At 51.8% G+C, this 18145-nt stretch overlaps 6 protein-coding genes across 6 annotated transcripts; 4 read left to right on the forward strand and 2 right to left on the reverse strand.

Annotated features, from left to right (window-relative positions):
* Window positions 1–1178: 1178 nt before the first annotated feature.
* Window positions 1179–1652, reverse strand: QC761_609210 (uncharacterized protein; the record flags this gene model as incomplete). Its single annotated transcript, XM_062881340.1, has 1 exon — window positions 1179–1652. The coding sequence occupies one exon, from the start codon at window positions 1650–1652 to the stop codon at window positions 1179–1181; it is 474 nt and encodes a 157-aa protein (XP_062730060.1).
* Window positions 1653–5259: 3607 nt separating this feature from the next.
* Window positions 5260–5774, forward strand: QC761_0098580 (uncharacterized protein; the record flags this gene model as incomplete). The annotated part of the gene is made up of 2 exons (XM_062873075.1): window positions 5260–5370; window positions 5421–5774. The coding sequence occupies 2 exons, from the start codon at window positions 5260–5262 to the stop codon at window positions 5772–5774; spliced, it is 465 nt and encodes a 154-aa protein (XP_062730061.1).
* An 80-nt stretch (window positions 5775–5854) lies between these two features.
* Window positions 5855–9140, forward strand: QC761_0098590 (uncharacterized protein; the record flags this gene model as incomplete). Its single annotated transcript, XM_062873076.1, has 3 exons — window positions 5855–7716; window positions 8478–8669; window positions 8731–9140. 3 exons carry the CDS (start codon window positions 5855–5857, stop codon window positions 8927–8929), a joined length of 2253 nt encoding a protein of 750 aa, XP_062730062.1. The 3' UTR covers window positions 8930–9140.
* A 342-nt stretch (window positions 9141–9482) lies between these two features.
* On the forward strand, window positions 9483–12492 carry QC761_609240 (uncharacterized protein). The gene is made up of 2 exons (XM_062881341.1): window positions 9483–10188; window positions 10247–12492. The coding sequence occupies exons 1-2, from the start codon at window positions 9806–9808 to the stop codon at window positions 11241–11243; spliced, it is 1380 nt and encodes a 459-aa protein (XP_062730063.1). The 5' UTR covers window positions 9483–9805; the 3' UTR covers window positions 11244–12492.
* Window positions 11548–13719, reverse strand: QC761_609250 (uncharacterized protein; the record flags this gene model as incomplete). The annotated part of the gene is made up of 1 exon (XM_062881342.1): window positions 11548–13719. The coding sequence occupies one exon, from the start codon at window positions 13717–13719 to the stop codon at window positions 11548–11550; it is 2172 nt and encodes a 723-aa protein (XP_062730064.1).
* A 1075-nt stretch (window positions 13720–14794) lies between these two features.
* Window positions 14795–17870, forward strand: QC761_609260 (uncharacterized protein; the record flags this gene model as incomplete). Its single annotated transcript, XM_062881343.1, has 4 exons — window positions 14795–16468; window positions 16522–16587; window positions 16638–17110; window positions 17165–17870. Exons 1-4 carry the CDS (start codon window positions 15227–15229, stop codon window positions 17868–17870), a joined length of 2487 nt encoding a protein of 828 aa, XP_062730065.1. The 5' UTR covers window positions 14795–15226.
* Window positions 17871–18145: the final 275 nt, after the last annotated feature.

The raw sequence follows: 18145 nt of genomic DNA on the forward strand, positions 1-18145 counted from the left end.
GAGTAGGCCTTGACGTATCGTCAAAGAGGTTCAAAAAGATAGTTAACACAGATTAGAAGAAAGTCAATAGGCATTGAAACATGCGGAGTCTGCGAGTACAAGATAGTGAGTACGTATCGAAGAAAGATATTCAATACTTATTAAAGGATGGCGATAGGCATCACGACAGTGTTACCATGACTTGAAGGAGAGCTCATTAACATTGGAAGACCAAGGAGATGCCGTCACCTTAAATAGCTAATAGCCTCTCAAGTCGATGCCATTGCATGAACACACCTACGCATGAACCCCGGACCTTGAATCCTCCAAAATGCCCTTGCTGCAGCCACACCCGTGTGACCGTCCCAGTGGCTACATGATCGCCGGCGACTTTAGGTTGGACCTTTTTCCACAATGCACCACGACCGCGGTTGAAATTTTGCGGTCCATGTGTACTTACTGCTTTTTCACATGGAAAATAGAGATTGATACTGCAATTGACGACCTTTCAAGATAGCTGGCATGCCTCTAAATACAGTTAGTGGGCCTTGAATATATCTTGATAGGTATTTGATAATATTTCATAGACCTTTGAAGAGAGTAGAAAGACCTAGGAAGGATCGTCAAAGAAGTTTTTATTATCCTGCAATCCCTTAATTTTACCACTTGAACCCAGATTGCGTGCGGAAGGTCCGGATCTGAGATGGATTACCTATGGCCGAAATCACAGTCGAGCCGCTTGAAAAGCAGTCTCCTTATTTCTGCTATACTTCTGTCTGGCAGGAAATCATCCCATAGTTAAATTTGCTAAAAGACGACCCCAAGCAAAAAAGCAAAAAAAAAAAAAAAAAAAAGGAGAAAAAAAAAGGAGTTGGGCTTCGGACACCATCGTACAACCTGAGATTATTCTCAACATTGGCTTGCTCGAGATCGTTAGGTACCTTGTGGAGGGATCCTTGGTACACATGCCATGAGGGGATTTAGCGGTCGCGAATGAAACCAAGGTGTTTGATATTGTCCACCTTCATATTCTACGAGCTGCCCCGCTAGTCGATAGTAGGTAGAAGTCCCGCCAAATACCCCCGTTCAATAAGGAGCGTAAACTGGAAATAACTTGAAAATAAAATGAGAAGCGGGGCCGAGACAGCTGGGTCTTAACCGTCCCAGCACACTGCGTCGTGTAGGAGCGACAGGACCGACTACAACTCCCATGACATGTACTCGCGTTCTCTACCACTGATCGACTTCCATTTTCCTTGTATGGTATAGACGATGGCAGCACTCCTAATTGTTCCACGCCAAGGATCCTCATTGATGAGTGGTGAGTTGCTGAAGAAGAACTTGTTGCTGATGTAGATACGCTCGTTTCTTGACGCAGCCTCGTAAAGCCTTCGGTACACTGTCGGGTGCGTGATCTGCTCCAAGGCATAGATAACAGCGTAGATCTTAATGCGGCCCGGGACCTCCGGAGGCCAGGCACTGGCCAGCGTCACCCCTGGTGGCTGCGTTTTGATATCATCCGAGGTAAGAGTCCAAACAGTATCCTCGCCAGCCTTGGAAACGAAGACCAGCTTTTCGTCAGTAGGGCTGTCGCCAAAGGTGTACACAAGGCTCAGTGACTTGGGGTTCACGGGCCATGGGTCTCGAATAGGGAATGTATCGGTGGGTGTCATTACCAAGCTGGTGACATGGTGGATTTCTTTGCATCTGTCATGCACCTCCGTACTGTTGCTCTTCAACATGTGCAGTATCTCCTTGGCATCACGACGAGCCTGCTTGCTTCTCGGACTACTCAGCTGAATATTGGCATCGCAGATGACATCAAGCTGTTCCTTGAGCGCACCAACAAGGGTCACCACTTCGTCGGAAGAAATTGGCAATTGAGTGAGCTAAACATTGATTCACCTCAGATCTCGTGAGCAATCCGTGGCGAAGTAGGGAGGCGCTGATGACGAGCTGCCGTAGGTAGTGAAGGAGATGTATTGTGCACGTTAAACCTCATACTCTGAGGGGAATTGAGTGAATGTTTCGGCTGCCGGACTGGGATAGATGAGGTAGAAGAAGAGAGAAATGGGTGAGGGGAGGTAACTAAAACGGTGCTAGCATGTTCGGGAAAGAAGATGAAGGTGGACGCAAAATCATTGAATGCGAGGACGGTAACAGCAGGCAGAGAAGATTAAATTGTACTAACAAAGTTCAATCATTGGGTTGATCCCGTTGGTCTGAAAGATAGCACAGTGCTGATGTATCGTAGTCAACACATCAACAATCAACTTTGGCAAGGCGCGTTAGTAATCGGAGTCTTCATGTAAGGTAATGTCACACGGCAAAGGCCAACCACCTGCAACCACGACCAACAACACTGTCAATATCACCGTAAGGAGGGGTAACTGCAAGTTGTGAGCCTCTCGTTCAAAGTGAGGCAGACAATCAGAGGCAGGGCGGTTATCAAAGGAAGCCCACTGGCCCAGTAGGATATTGAAGGACTTGGCGATGGCCTGAGGCCAACAAGGGCACGGGCCACGCGAGGGAGGATAAAATACGCGTTTGGAAACACCAAGACTGTATCTCTTCTTCTTTTCGGTATCACGCTCTTCGAGGCCAATAAAGATTATTAGCCTGAATTGAACTATGAGTTCCAAGCCCTGATATTACAGCCCTTGTCACATATAATCTTCAACTATGGCTACCACCCCGCCTCCAACAATCCCTCCTCCAATACCACCGTTCACAACCCCTCGAGCCGGCTATATGCTCACTGGATGACCCAAGTTCACAAGGAAGCGCAGAATTCTCTGGAAGACGCTCGCAAACGCATGAAGCAGTGGGCAGATCTGAAGAGAAAAGAAGCACCCTCGTTTGAACAAGACCAACTAGTGATGCTCAACGCCAGGCACATCAAGACCCGGCGACCCTCCAAGAAGCTGGATAAGAAGATGTTGGGCCCGTTCCGAATTCAGAAGGTAATCTCTCCTACCGCTGTCCGACTGACTCTCCCCAAACACTGGCGAATTCACAATACCTTCCACGTCTCCCTCATCGAGCCCTATCGCGCTGGCGGACAGGCACTGCCTGATCCAGACCAGGTCCTGCGAGAAGCTGAGCCGGTAGAGGCAGAAGACTATCAAATGGAAAAGGTGATGGATTCGACCACAATGGGTGAAGAAGTCAAGTATCTGGTCAAGTGGGAAGGTTGGCCTCAACGGAGACACTGGACCTGGGAGCCATACGATCACTTCTACAGCGATGGAGCAAAGACAGCAGTTCGAGCCTTTCACGCCCAGTTCCCCGACAAGCCGAGAGACTCGCGCATCGAGGTATGAAGCCATCACCAAGCTCGTGGGCGAGCATGAGAAGGGGGGAGATGGTGTCACACGGCAAAGGCCAACCACCTGCAACCACGACTAACAACACTATCAATATCACCGTAAGGAGGGGTATCTGCAAGTTGTGAGCCTCTCGTTGAAGTGACGCAGGCAATCAAAGGCACGGCGGGTATTAACGGATTACTATTGGCCCAGAGAGATATCGAAGGACTTGGCAGAGGCCTGAGGCATGAAGGCACGGACCAGTTGAACAGGGAGATAAATACGCGTTCAGGATCACTGTATTACTCTGAGTTTTCCTTCATCAAGGACTTCGAGGCCATTGAAGATTATTACTGGAATTGAACTATTTGTTCCAAGCCCTGTATCACAGCCCTTGTCACAGGTAATGAGTTGAGGTTGGCCACACACCTCGTAATTCCCTTTCTTGAGGTTGGTCGTGCGAAAGTCAGCAAAGGGGTACTTGGCTGGGAATTGATCTGGTGTCTTCGGGAAAACGAAAGAGGCGGCGATGTAGAGTTGGAGCTTTGTGAAAAGAGTATCATCGAGCGAGAAGCCATGAGTGCCGTCTACATCGGCTCCTACTGTCTCCTGATACACGATTCGTATCCCAGTTGCTGTCGGCTGAGCTTGCCGAAGAAAAGTAAGAGCCTGCTCCCCAAAGGTATCCAGATCGGCTTGAGGGGCAAGAACTTGGACGGTCGCCATATTGAGATGCAATCCAAACTGTCCTTGACAAGTGAAGCTTCGATACGGTCTGGCAGAAGCGAAGGAGCAGAGCCTTCATGTACGTCTTCTTCAAAAGTAATGCCCACCTCAGCTTTCGAGGCCTTTGTCACCCATCTGTCATCATTCAGTTCATGCGAACCATTTCTATAAGGCAAACGCCGCTGTGTCCTTTTCTCTGACTTGTGGCATTTGATGCTGACCAACTCCACCTAGCCCTTCGTGTTCAGGTAATCCGCAACTTGCAGCAAGTCGCCTTCTAGGCAACCATTTTTGTTGGGATGCACTATTCTTATTGGGGGACTGAATTCTCGTAGGGAATTGCGTCATCACTGTCTTGTTATTTATTGGACCTTTGAGTACTAGGTACCTCCTTAGCCATATTCAAATGATGTCGGGACACGAAAAGTAAAAGTCTGGAGTCAAATTTCTTTCCTCCCACAACATGTTGCTCAATTTTCCCGCAGTTGCCTTGCAAAGTACCCCCCCAGCCGATGCTTCACAAGGCTTTAGTTTGGAGAGATCATGGCTTTATACCCAATGGTTTCAAAACACGCAGGTATTTTGGATTGTAATGGTCTGGAACGCACAGCTTCTGTTGAGACTCGATGCAGCCCGATATCGATATTCGAGTCTCTTTCTCTCCCAGTTGGAGCAATTTCACACCGCAAACCTACTTGAGCCAATGTCGACTTTGCCAAGCGATCTGAGGGACTTTACCAGACTAGTCCAGCTGGGCTGATGTCGATGTCGGATGGCGGATTGGTGAGGACTGCAGATAAAATGTAAGCCACTTGGGCCCAATATGGCCAGTATTAGGGCGAACCGAAATTGGTGTGGCTCGGGGGTTCGCTCTGTCGATTCGACGGCAACTGGCTACGAAAGAAGCACTTGCAGCGGCTTGTTTGAAAGTAGAATAGGTAGGTTTTGAGCATACATGCGGCTAAAGAGCAGCGTCTTCTAGGCAGGCAGGCATGATGGAGAGGTGTTGAGGGGAGAGACCTGCTAGGTTCAGACAAGCAAGTACCCAGAAATGAGCAGGCGTGATATCAGGAGAGAAATGAAAGGCAAAATATTATTGTTCTTTAGTTTCTGACCAAAAGATTGGAAAAAGGTGGACTTTTGGTCTTGCTCGATTCTTGCCATCAATGCCTTCCTTGCCTTGCATTGCTTTTGATACAGTCCAGTGCTTTTAGAGTGTCAAGAAGTAGGACTGTCTCTTTGCATCATGAACTTCAAGATTGCGTCGGACCAAATGGTCAATGGTTTTATTCTGCAAGAGAAGACCTTTGCCACAGACTACGCTGAAGCAACGTATCTCGATGCGGACAGTCGTATGGTATGTGGGCTTCGGGCTCTTTTAAAGTTAATGTTTGACAGGGCTGACAGAGCGGCCAGGTTTATCTCCGCTCTCCCGTCCAGCGCCTGAACGAGTCCCTGGCACAGGCCAACCGTCTTGTCAGAGATGCCAATTTGAATACCGCCCTTCGTCGACTTGTGGTGTACTGTGACACGCTAGAGATACCCGAAAATGTTGTCGTCGCTCATGACGACCTAGCCAACGATATAGACCTTCGCATTTTTGCCCGCAAGTTACAGTGCCTCGCCGATGCTAAAAATGCCCTCAAAATGAGTCTATCGACCACTTGTATTCTCGATATCTTCAGATATTCGTTGCCTGCTAGCTTTGGTGTCAACTTCATTTCGACCGATGGATCCTCCAGATCCATGTCGCTTTCTTAGACCGGGATAAATGGGGCATCCAAGTGGTCTGGACGGGAGAAGACTTCTACACGGAACAATTTGAACCCTCGATGCTCGACATGTCTACAGCAGACTACCTGGACCGTTTGAGACCCGATGGAACGGTCGAAGCCGAATCTTATATCAACGACAATCTCCCACGACTTGTATACTTTCAGTTTCTCGTTGCTGCTTCGATCCTCCATACAGATCGTCAGCTTTCACTCGAGATTCTCAACTGGGTGTGTAACCTTAGCGCATCGCCGACTACAGTTAGTCTCAACATTCAAGCCTCGTCGTTACACAATACCCTTATTCTTTCGAATACCCACAACATCTTTAATGTGCCGTCCGTCAACATCTACGCCAGCAAGCAAGTGTTGAAGTCTCGACTCATCGTGGCGAAAGCTTTAGAGGATGCGTTCCGAAGCTTCGCGGCTCAGGACACCACCAGAGGTAACTTCGCAGCTCTGACAGCCAACATGCTCGCACGCAGCGAGGATGCCATTACCGAATACCAGGTTCTCGAGGCTTTGGCTCAAAAGGGGTACGAAGCGGCGGTGAACGCCAACAATGTGGCCCAAAAGCGTTTCCTGGAGAACGAAAAGTCTCTCGACAAGGTCCAGAAAGATTTGAACGCTGGTATCGATGCATGGAGCAAGAAAAAGGAGCAAGAAGCCGTGGTGGGCGTATGCAAGGCCGTCGTAGACGTTTTCGGTGCGGTGGCCGCGACAGTCGCTACAGGAGGTCTTGCAGCACCCTCAATTGGCGCCGCCATCAATTCAGACGTGGGAGTAACCAAGACGCTAACTGAGATCTTTAAAAAGCTAAAGCAGTTTTACGAGGAGATCAAGCCTGTGATTGAGTCTTTGACGAAGCTGGCTGGTGAGGTGGCCGGAGTTGTAGCGACTCTTGAGGCAGCAAAGAAACATCGCGACGAGACTGCAGTGCAGCGTCCTGATATGGACATGGATGTGTTCAACGCAACCGCCCTGTGGGACATTTTTCGTGAGCAGGTCGATGACATGGAGAAAGCCATTGCGAGTGTCGACTGTGACGGGAAGCGAGAATACTTTCTCTCCCTCCGCAAATTGGCTGTCAATGGCAAGACCTATCTGCAAACACAGGAATACCTGTGCAGGCGTGGCGATGATCTTGCTGTCGTGCTCGTCAAGCTGCAGCGCCGCGACCAGGCCCGCCTCACTCTCTCTACTACGACCCTGATGCAGCAAGACGCCGTGCTCGACATCTTGCGGCGTGCCATGTTCGACCGTCTCTTGTCGATTCGCTCTTTGATTTTTCTAGACTTCCAGTCATATTCTGAGGCCTACATGCTCCATGCCCTCACACCTTACTCCCCCATCGCTTTCTCGCCTGTTCAGCCAGTTGTGGATTTCCTGGACGCTGCTGCCAAACTCCAGGGCAGCGTTGCCGCCTTTGGATTACGCGTCCAGATCCAGAACCGCCGTTTTGTAATTCGCACACTTGGAAATGCTACGGACGCAACGGATTCGCGAGCGCAATTGGGTGCCGGGCAATCGGTTACGGTCTCGCTTCGCCCAGGTCCAAACATCTTCAACGGCTTCAGCCGTATCCGTGTCAGTCGCGTTCGATGCTATCTTGATGGGGTGAAGACGGTTTGCCCACCCACGGGGATTGACACCTTGAGGTTGTATCTCAAGACACCAGGCCGCTTTTCCGATATCGCGTTGCCTGGCGCCCGGACAGACAGGGTGCCAAATTTCGTGGGAGATGCCCTTGCTCTGCTATTTGAGTACGTTCCTCTAGATGGGTCGATTGTCTGCGACAGAGAATACAGTCAACAGAGGGACTGCACGCTTCAAACACCGCTGACCGAGTGGGAGGTTTGTATTGCACCAGGTGGCCTTGAGGTGAAGGACCTTGACCTTGAAGAGTTGATGGGGTTGAGGATGGAGTTTTGGTGTGATGTGACCTTGGGCAATTTGTGATGGTGCTCAAGTTGTGAGAGATGCTAGTAGTATTCAAAATACCAGATAGACAACAACAACAACAAGCTTACATTTGGTCGGGCGATATGACGCCTTCAAGGGAGCAACATCATCTGGGAAAGGGCTCTTCATCGTTTCCGCCCCCACGTCACTGTCGTTCGTTCTTTCCCAACGTCAACAATGGATACGGCAGCCGGCTAGAAATACCTTGAATTGCAGCCTGGGTGACTCTTCATCCCATCTCTGGCGGTGACAAACAGGTCAGCACACCGAATCAGCCCACCACAATGAGATTACATGATGACGGACAATGTAAACTACCCGCCTTCTCCCTTCACATGCCTGAGGACAATATCTCCCGTGACCACTCGGCAGCTCTCGACTAAAGCTGCAGCAGCTTCTGCGCTTTTTCCTCTCTCCACCACACATTACAAACTTCATACACTTTACAATACCACCATTCCCCGCGATTCAACTCGCGGTTCAGCATCTCGACCACACCTCAATTCATTTTCATCACCAAAGACCACAAACCATTACTATGCCCTGCCCGTGTGGTTGCCACCCCTCGTACGGGATGCCCGTCCAGCTTCAGCCTCAGATGTGCTGTCATGGGTATGTGTCCGACAACATGTCCGGCGTCATGAAGCAAGTATTCCATATCTCTGGCTTCCTCCTTGGCCACATGAAGACAAGAAAATTACCCCTCTAACTTATTTCTTCGACTTTCCAGCTATGCTGGAGCCTCAGCTGCCGGGGCTGCTGCTGGCGCTGCCTCTGGTGCCGCCTCGGGTGCCATATCCGGCGCTGCTGCCGGGGCTTTCGCGGGTGCTGCCGCCGGAGCGGGAGCCGCTGCTGGAGCCAACTTTGCCAACAACATGCGGCCCATGACCCCAGCTGCCATGACAATGCCAATGATGGGGTAGTAAGAACCGCTCCCATGCTGACAAGAACAAAAAATTCGAAAGATTAACTTGTATGTCCAGCAGCATGGGTGCCGGACCTGTCTCCATGACCGCTCAGTCCTTTGTTTACACTTCTCCCGTCGGGCCCAACACGGGCATCCCGATCCAGATCACGTCCTTTTACCCCATTGGCACATTTGTTGGCCCTGGCGGACCTGTCCAGGCGCCTATGAACGGCTACGCGCCTCCGATGGCCATGCCCGTTCGCCTAGCTCCTTAGACCGCTGCTGGATTTGATCAATGGAGGGAGCATAAGAGAGGGGATCTGGTTTCGAGTTAGATTTTTGAATGGCCTTGCACATTGAGGTTGGGGATAGGGGTTATGAATCTAGTTTTCTTTTGTGCAGGGACACGTTAGTTGCTTGGGTTTATAGCGTCCTCTGGTATATTCGTGAGAGGGATATGAGGAAATAAACATTGTTAGTTTTGAAGGCCTCGTCGCTGTGCGGAAGTGATGTAAGTGTGAGCGTTTGTTGCAACCCCTAATCGCGAAAGGAACCAGCCGGGCAGCAGGCTTGAGAGCGAAGTCACATGCAATCTGAGGGCATTGGCAACTCTTGAGGCTTGTGAAACCCATGTTTAAGAAGCCATCCCAACTTCGCAGCTCAACGGTGCGGGTCCTGTCGTTTGATAGAACGCGTCAACCGCGATCCTGCAAATCGAGGAACCCTTCCAGAATCTCGGGCATGGACCAATTATCACCAGTGTCAAAATTCAGGGGCAAAACACAACCCTAACCCTCCCCTCGGCATCGGACACCTTCCAACCTCCGGGCCGACCCCAGCGAGCACCGCTTCCTTCGCCGTCGGCGGAATTAACGGCGTCCGGCGACCAACACACAAATGCTGACCTGCCTCAGCTGGCGTTTTTTCGAGATTCTGTATGGTTGGTTCGGGATGTGCGGTCGGTTGTTTAAGTTGAGTTGACAGTTGACGAGTGAGATTTGGCTTAAGTCCGATAAGCCCCGGAAACAGCGACGCGGCCTGACAGACACCCTTGCCTTCTTTGAGCTTGGCCGGGTTCGAGTTGGCAGCTGCTTAAGCATAAAACCACACCCCCCCGCCGCTTCTTCACCTTGGCTGTTCGAGGTGTGTTCATGATGGGTGTGGAACGGGTTCTGGGTCGATATCTTGTCAATCGGTTTACATCCTCGCCGTCGAAGAGAGCATTTTTCACGTGTAACCCTGCCCGGCCGAGGTTGGTTGGGTATTATTCGGCCCCTGCCACGAGAAGAGCAGCTATTGTTCCTGTCTCAACTGCTGTTGCCGCTGCTGCCACGATGGCTACCGCTGCGGGTGCGGTCGTGTACGAGAGTTCGGTGACGAAACCAGTCAGGGCAAGCAACCTCCCCGACGACGCAGCTTCAAACCCTCATCATGTTAAAGATGCGGGCGGGAGACATGTCAAGTTTCGGAATCCGTACCCCTCGGCGGGGGATCCAAAGCCGACGATGTTCCAGACCTTACGGGCAATCTTGACGTGAGTTTTACTACCCTCCCGTGATTGTTCACCACCATTCACTCACAAAGCAACGTAGCGCCAAACTCCAAGGAAACCTTCCCACACCCGACACCTCAGCAGCCAACATCCCCTCCTGCCCGCCATCGTTCTCCCCCACGAGGGAAAACACCTCCCTCCGAGCAACCTGGCTCGGTCACGCATGCTACTACGTTGAGTTCCCCTCCGGTCTGAGGGTTCTCTTCGACCCTGTCTTTGAAGACCGCTGTGCTCCCGTGCAGTGGTTCGGGCCGAAGCGCTACACACCTCCACCGTGTAAACTAGAGGATCTACCCATTGTCGACGCGGTGGTGATCTCGCACAGTCATTATGACCATTTGAGTTATTCTTCTATCAAAGACATCCAAAGCCACCATCCCAACGCCTGGTTTTTCGTCGGGTTGGGGTTGGAGAAGTGGTTCAAGGCTAGTGGGGTGGAAAAGGTGGTGGAGATGGATTGGTGGGAAGGGGTGAAGATGAGTTTGACTCCGGAGGGGGGAAAGGGACAGGGGGGGATGGAGGCGGAGATTACCTGTCTGCCGTGTCAGCATTCGAGCGGGAGGAATGGGCTTGATCATGACAAGACTCTCTGGGCGAGCTGGGGGGTTAAATCCGGGGGGAAGAGTGTTTGGTTCGGGGGTGATACAGGATATAGGAGGGTGCCGCAGTTGCCGGTTACTCAATGGAAGGATCCGGCGGCGGATTACGGGCCAGAGTATGAGAGTTTGCCAAAGTGCCCGCAGTTTAAGCAGATCGGGGAGAGGATGGGCCCGTTTGATCTGGGATTGATACCCATTGGGGCGTATCATCCGAGGTGGTTGTTTAGCTGGATGCATGCGAATCCATATGATGCGGTGGAGATCTTCAAGGACACGAAGTGCAAGCAGGCGATGGGGATACATTGGGGCACGTGGGTGCTGACGAGCGAGGAGGTGGAGGAGCCGCCGAGATTGCTGAAGGATGCGTTGAAGAGGAGTGGGATACAGGAAGAGGGTGTGTTTGGGGTGTGCAAGATAGGAGAGACAAAGGAGTTTTAGTTGGTAAGGAGCTTTGTGGATCAGGCATAGCTCCGTGTGTAGAATGTAGACATGTGTGGGTATACCAATTTGCTGTTTCTATGCAGCCGGAAGGAGCGTATTTTTGTGTAGAGAAAAGACCATAAACCATGGATCTATTCAGTCGTCTCCAGACGGCGTCTAACATCCATGGTTCTGTCTATTTTGCGTATAGTCATTGTCCATTGCAGCGTATCAAGTCATCAAGCCATATCGTGCCGCATCATACACATCAACATCATGCCAACAATATCCCCAACGCCTGCCGATGCGAGAGAGCATACAATCAAGAGGCGGCAGTCAAAATGACAACCACAAACTCTACCTCGCCGTTGCCATTCTTCAGTGGGGTCCAGTGGCTCACCACCTTCCTTGTGGCATTCTTCCCTCCTAATCCCGCCCCATTGTGTGAAAAGACCGAGCTCAGAAAGTCGGCTCCTCTGTCTAACGTGTCGCTCAGTCTGGAGGGCTGGTAGTCCCCGCCTTTGGCGACACTGATTCCCCTTGTGTGGACCTTCTTGACAGGCGACGTTGGTCGCTGCGACGGAGGTGGCGAAGCTGTGCTTGTCGTTATGTCCAGGCTGACAGATTCGCCGGCTGCAATGGCCGAGTACACTGCGGACCGCACTTGCTTGTAGCTGATCGAGCTCATCGTGGCGGCGTTTGGTGTCAACACTGCGAAGATATCCCGTCCACTGACCAATTTGGCATCGTTCGGCTCATGAAGACCCAGCATCGACAGGGCAAAGTGGGAAGAGAAGGAGATTGTTAGCTGAGCCGCAACACCGCTGCTTGTCGATGAGCTACAATGATAGTTTGGCCGCGTGGGCTGCATTGTGCTGATGCTTGCGGCGGTGCTGCTTGAGGGCAAAGATGGGATGTACTTCAACACGAAGAACCGCGAGTAAGGAGTGCTGTACTCTTCTTGCGGGGCTTCGGCCTTCCGAGATATGGGTGGCAGGATGGCCTTCTTTGACAACCCGCAAACCCCATTCGAGGGACTGTCTGCCCGAGGAGTGCTCGGCCAAGTTGGAATCCTGGCTTGAATAGTGCTCCCCTTCCGGGAAAACCTCTTGAAAAATCGATTGCGGAGGGCTGCCTTTTGGTGGGTGCTGGCTGAGCTCAGGGGACGTTCAGCATCAGCATTGATGGGATTCCTCCACACCGGTTTCTCGGCTGGTCGTGGGCCTTTCCCGGACGGCTGCTGGGCTTGCTGGTGTTGCTGTTCTCCAGGGGGGCCAAAGTTCAGGATACGCAAGATATCCTTGTAGTCCGACCCCATGCTCTCAGACACATTGATTTGGGCACCGAGAAAGTACCGAATCGTTCCTCCCTCAAACAACGGACACACAAATAACAGGTTCCAAAAGGGGGTCCCATCCTTGCGGTAGTTAATGAGGAGTTCGGACGTTTCGTGCCCAGTTGAGATAGCCTCGCTTAGACGCCGTGTGGCCTCGGGGTCGGTACATATGCCCTGGAAGAATCTGCAGTTCTTGTTCATGATCTCCTTGCGCCCATATCCAGACATTCGCAAAAGTGCATCCGAGGCACAGATGATGGGGTTGTCGGGCTCGAGTGGGGTTGTCAAGCAAAAGGCGTCTCCTAGACCCGGGCATGTCGACAGAAAGCCCCCAGCCGAAGACTGGCTTGTAGACAGCGAAGTCCTCATACATTCGGATATTTGGTACTTGACAAACTCAGGGTAGAGTGTCTCGGCCAATCGTTCCTCCACTGCAGCCTTCGCCTCTCTGTAAAGCCGTTCCAGCGACGGCAATGCTGTTCGCGCGCAGTGTTTGGTGTTGTTTTTCAACCTGTTGGCTATGTCCTGTGGTAGCTCAATGGGTGTGGATGCCACCACACCGGTGAAATCTGTCGTGATCTGACTGATCAGTGTAGTCATGTTCCCAAACGCCCGGAAGTACTCATCCACTCTGATCAAAAAGTCCATGTAACTTGCTGAAGGTCCACCCTTTCTGGCAGCATATCGGCAGAGCTTGTGACCGGTTGTTGGGTTAGAGAAGGCGAGTTTGATGACGGCAGGGTCAAAGAAGTTGGGAAGCAGTTTGGCTTGGAGAATGGAGTCCTTAAGAATTATGCTAGGTTTGGGTCCAATCGGTGCATCGTCGACGCTCCCACCTTCAGTGGGACTGCCCGCTTGGGTACGACTAGAAATTGACCGTACCGAGCCATCTGAACCGTAGTCGGTGTACTGCCTGAATGCTGCTTGGTTCGTGTGCAGAGATAATCCCGAATCGCTGCGCAGTCGTGAAGGGACGTGGCTAGTCGACTGTGGCTGGGGGGGTTTGAAGGCCGGCGGTGGTGACAGAGCAGTTGCATTGGCGACACTTGATCGTGGATCGTTTGGGCAGGGCAACATCGAGCGGCCACTGCCGCGCAGGCTTTGGCCATCGCTCAGTGTCGATAGAGAGTCAAGCGTGTCCCTCTTTAATGAAAGCATTGGCGCCAAAAATACCGAGAATTTCCAGGTTGACTGGAAAGCAGTCAGCAAGACTACAACTGAAAAATGAGTACAGAGATCTGGTTGACAGAGGGCCGCAGGGGCAGGTTGAACTTATCAGGGGTCATCGTTCTTGGGCACCAATGACTCGACCGTTAATCCAATGGTGCCATGCCGGTTTCCTTGCAAAGAACGAACCAGCGAACTCTGTTGGCATCTGGTTAGCTACAAGGAACGATCAAGTGGAGAAACCGTCCGAAGCAGGCCGTTTCAGCAGACAGAGCTGCGGGTCATAGCAAAAGATAGCGACCTTTCCCAAAGGACTAGAGGTCTTCCAGAATTCCACTTGGATCTTGTTCAGCTAGGAGAGATCGGGATCGTCTAAAGGTTTGGGTGACATGAACATCAACGTCTTTTAGAGACGTCTGAAGCTATATGCTAGACTTGGGCCTCGAAATTGAGCTAGTTTTTGCAAATGTTCTGTTGAGGAGCCATCTGAACGAAGCGCATGCCCATTGAGACCCAATCACCTATCGGAAATATCTGGGAGGTTGGGTATCCCAGTTGTTGAAGTATGCTGCGTCACATTGGCGGATACCAACAGACATTTGGTACTGAAGAGTTCAACGACACACAAACCGTGTCTGTGTGATGGGAGACGTTGTCAAACTGGTTGTGGGGCACGAGGACAGCAGACGATATTGCGCGGGAGCCTGCATCGGATCGGACTGGTGGGCAGATAATATGGTGGGAATAGTTGGGGCCTGAGGTATAACTGCTGCTTTTCGACGTAAATAGGTAGTGAGGCTTGAAACCAGAAGGAAGCACTTGTTTGTCTCCAGCTACGTCGTGGGCGGTGGTTTGACGATGCTATGCTGTCGAGTATCAGATGAGGGCACGGATGGTTGTCAATATTATGTGGGTGGTCCACGGGTGATCAGCCAAAGACAAACACCCCTGCCAGGTTCGGCAGATGTCTCTGTCGATGCCGTGCATATCGCGCTAGTTTAGCGCCCGAGGTGGGGCCTTAATCATCCTGGCAGTGTCACTGTTCCTGTTGATGATTCCACCATCCTCAACATCATGGATTTCTTTCACCATGCTGATTTCAACCTCGAGCCAAACACTTCAGTGGGAACACAGAGCCCGTTTGTTTGATTCAGCGAGATGGCTTGTGATGCCGTCTTTTGTACCATCCACGAATATCAAGCTGATGAACTACAAGTTATCAGGATGGAGCATGGAAAGATGGGATTTGAACAGCCTACAGGAGCCGGCAATAAACAGGCCCGGATGAAACCTCATCGAAGCACAAATCAAGAATTGGCTATCTCTGCACCCCTCCCTTTCCAGTGCAATCGCCTCGGTAACCGTCACACATGGGCCATGGCATGTTCCATGGAATGAGACCCCTTGGGGACAGAAAAGGGGCCGTCATGCCCGCCTCGTGGCTCATTGCTTTCTGGGCCTTCATCTACCCTTTCAGTTTGTTGGTGCTCCACTGACAATGCTTGCCCTTCTTGCTCTTTGCTGGCAAGTCCTGGGCGTCGAAGCGCTGGAGGACGCCGTTTTCGATCCCCTCGCCTACGTCGATCCACTAATTGGGGCCAGCAACGGTGGAAATGTCTTTGCAGGAGCTTCGCTGCCATATGGCATGGCAAAGGCGGTGGCTGATACCAATAGCAGCAGCAACCAAGGCGGATTCACATTGGATGGCGCGTTTGTCACTGGCTTCAGCGGCATGCACGACAGTGGAACTGGCGGGAGTCCAAGTCTGGGAAACTTCCCACTGTTCCCCTTCACCAACTGTCCAGAAGGTGACATCAATCGATGTGTTTTCCCCAAAAAGAGCCGAGCTGCCCATGGAGGGTTCGCCAATAACACCGTGACAGCAAAACCCGGCACCTTCGGCATTACCCTGAACAACGGCATCAGAGCCGACATGACCACAACCTGGCACACGTCACTCTTTAGGTTTACCTTTCCAACGCTTGGATCAGACGGCCAGCCGGCTCAACCGCTCATCCTGCAGGACCTCACAGACTTGTCTGATTCCCGGCAGGACAACGGCAGCGTAACGGTTGACCCCGAGACAGGACGCATCACCGGGAGTGCCCGCTTCCTGCCGAGCTTCGGTGGCGGCAACTTTGTGCTGCACTTTTGCACAGACTTCAAAGGCGCCGATGTTTTGGACAGCGGGATCTTTGTCAACAGTCGAGGCAGCACAGAGGTGAAGAACTTGACCATTTCCAGGTCGATCAATGGATATCCATTGCCTGGGGGGGCATTTGTCAGGTTCAGCTCAGGGGCAGAGCCAATCTTGGTCAGGACAGCCAACAGCTTCATCAGTGCTGAACAAGCCTGCAAACACGCCGAAACGGAGATTCCAGATTATGACTTCGGGAGGGTGTCAGAAGCTGCTATCGAAAAATGGAGAGAGAAAATGAGCATTATCAAGGTGTCGCCTGCGGGAGTGGAAGGTTCGCTGTTGACCAACTTTTACAGCGGCATCTATCGGACCATGGTCAATCCTCAGAATTACACCGGGGAAAATCCGTTGTGGGAGAGCAGTGAGCCATACTTTGACTCGTTTTATTGCATCTGGGACCTCTTCCGCTCCCAAATTCCGTTTCTTATCATCACTGATCCAGCCGCAGTGGCCGAGATGGTGCGTTCGCTCATAGATACCTACCGGCACACTGGCTGGCTGCCAGACTGCCGCATGAGTCTCAACAAGGGCTACACCCAGGTTCGTAGTGCCTGGAAGATTATGTCAATGTTAAAAACCTAACCCGAGGCTAGGGTGGATCAAACGCAGACAACGTCCTGGCCGATGCCTTCATCAAGGGCATAAAAGACGGCATCGATGTACTACCCCTCCGCTTCTCATTGAGTCTCACTGACTAACGCATCCACAGTGGGAAGATGGCTACGCAGCCGTAGTCAAAGATGCAGAAGTCGAGCCCTACGACTGGTGCTGCGAAGGCCGTGGCGGCCTCGACAGCTGGAAAGCTCTAGGCTACATCCCCGTCCAAGACTTTGACTACAAAGGCTTCGGCACCATGACCCGCAGCATCTCCCGAACCCTCGAGTACGCCTACAACGACTTTTGCATCTCCCAAATCGCCCACGGGCTAGGCCGCACGGCCGACAGGGACAAGTACCTTGCCTCCAGCAGCAACTGGAAAAACCTCTTCCGCCCTGACCAGACCTCCCTCTGGTGGAACGGCACAAACACAGGCTTCACCGGGTTTTTCCAACCGCGCTACCTCAACGGGACCTGGGCTTACCAAAACCCCCTTAATTGCTCCAACCTCGACACCTTTTCCGTCTGCTCCCTGCAAAACACCGGGAGGGAGACCTTCGAAAGCTCCATCTGGGAGTACAACTTGTATTCTTTTCGTCCCCTTTCCCCTCTTGAGGCCCCCCTTCCCTGACAGTGCAGTAGCTTCGTCCCCCACGACCAATCAACCCTCCTGATCCTCCTCGGCGGCCCATCCCTCTTCACCTCCCGCTTAGACTACCTCCACAACACAAACATAACCTACATCGGCAACGAACCCTCCTTCCTCACCGTCTTCCAATACCACTACTCCGCCCGCCCCGCCCTCTCCGCCCTCCGATCCCACAGTTACATCCCCTCCTACTTCTCCCCCACCCCCTCCGGCCTCCCCGGCAACGACGACTCGGGCGCAATGGGCTCGTTTGTCGCGCTCTCAATGATGGGCCTCTTCCCCAACCCGGGACAAAACGTTTACCTTGTTACTCCGCCGTTTTTCGAACAAGTCAACATTACCAGCCCGGTAACGGGAAAGGTGGCAAGGGTGAGGAATGTTAACTTTGATGGGGGGTACAAGAGTGTATACATCCAGAGTGCGACGCTCAATGGGGAGAGATACACCAAGAACTGGGTTGATCACAGTTTTTTCACCGAGGGGAAGGAGTTGGTGCTTGTGCTGGGGGATGGGGAGAGTGATTGGGGGACGGGGGTGGGGGATCTGCCGCCTAGTTTGGGGGAGTATGTTGGTTTTGCGGGGGGGAATGGGACAGCTGTGAATGATACCAGTACTATAACGGGGTGGAAAAGGGGGTTGGAAGAGGTGGTTGGGAGGGCGTGGAGGGGTGGTTATGTTGGGGATGTAAAAGTATGAGAGATGAGTGCGATGGTTTTACCAAGAATATACCATAGAAATAATGAAAAAGATGGAAGAGATTTTTTTTGTTTTTTTTTTGTTTTTTTTTTTAGAAAAAAAAAGGGACACGTTTCTCTCTGCACAAAGTCCAGCTCGGCTACGGTACCCGGTCACCCTCCCTTTAAAATAATCCTCATTGCGGATCAGCAAAACGTGGAATTGTTATTACCTAACTTACTTTTTCTTCTAGAAGAAACAAAAGGCCTCACAGGGTGATCATTAAGCATTTCAAG

This window comes from Podospora bellae-mahoneyi, chromosome 6, assembly GCF_035222275.1.
Source record: "Podospora bellae-mahoneyi strain CBS 112042 chromosome 6, whole genome shotgun sequence".
Taxonomy (NCBI): Eukaryota; Fungi; Ascomycota; class Sordariomycetes; order Sordariales; family Podosporaceae; genus Podospora; species Podospora bellae-mahoneyi.

Coding starts and splice junctions, on each gene's coding strand:
- QC761_609240 (XM_062881341.1), top strand. CDS start 9,806: ATGATGGGTGTGGAACGGGTTCTGGGTCGATATCTTGTCAATCGGTTT. Junction 10,189..10,246: donor ACCTTACGGGCAATCTTGAC/GTGAGTTTTACT, acceptor AAAGCAACGTAG/CGCCAAACTCCAAGGAAACC.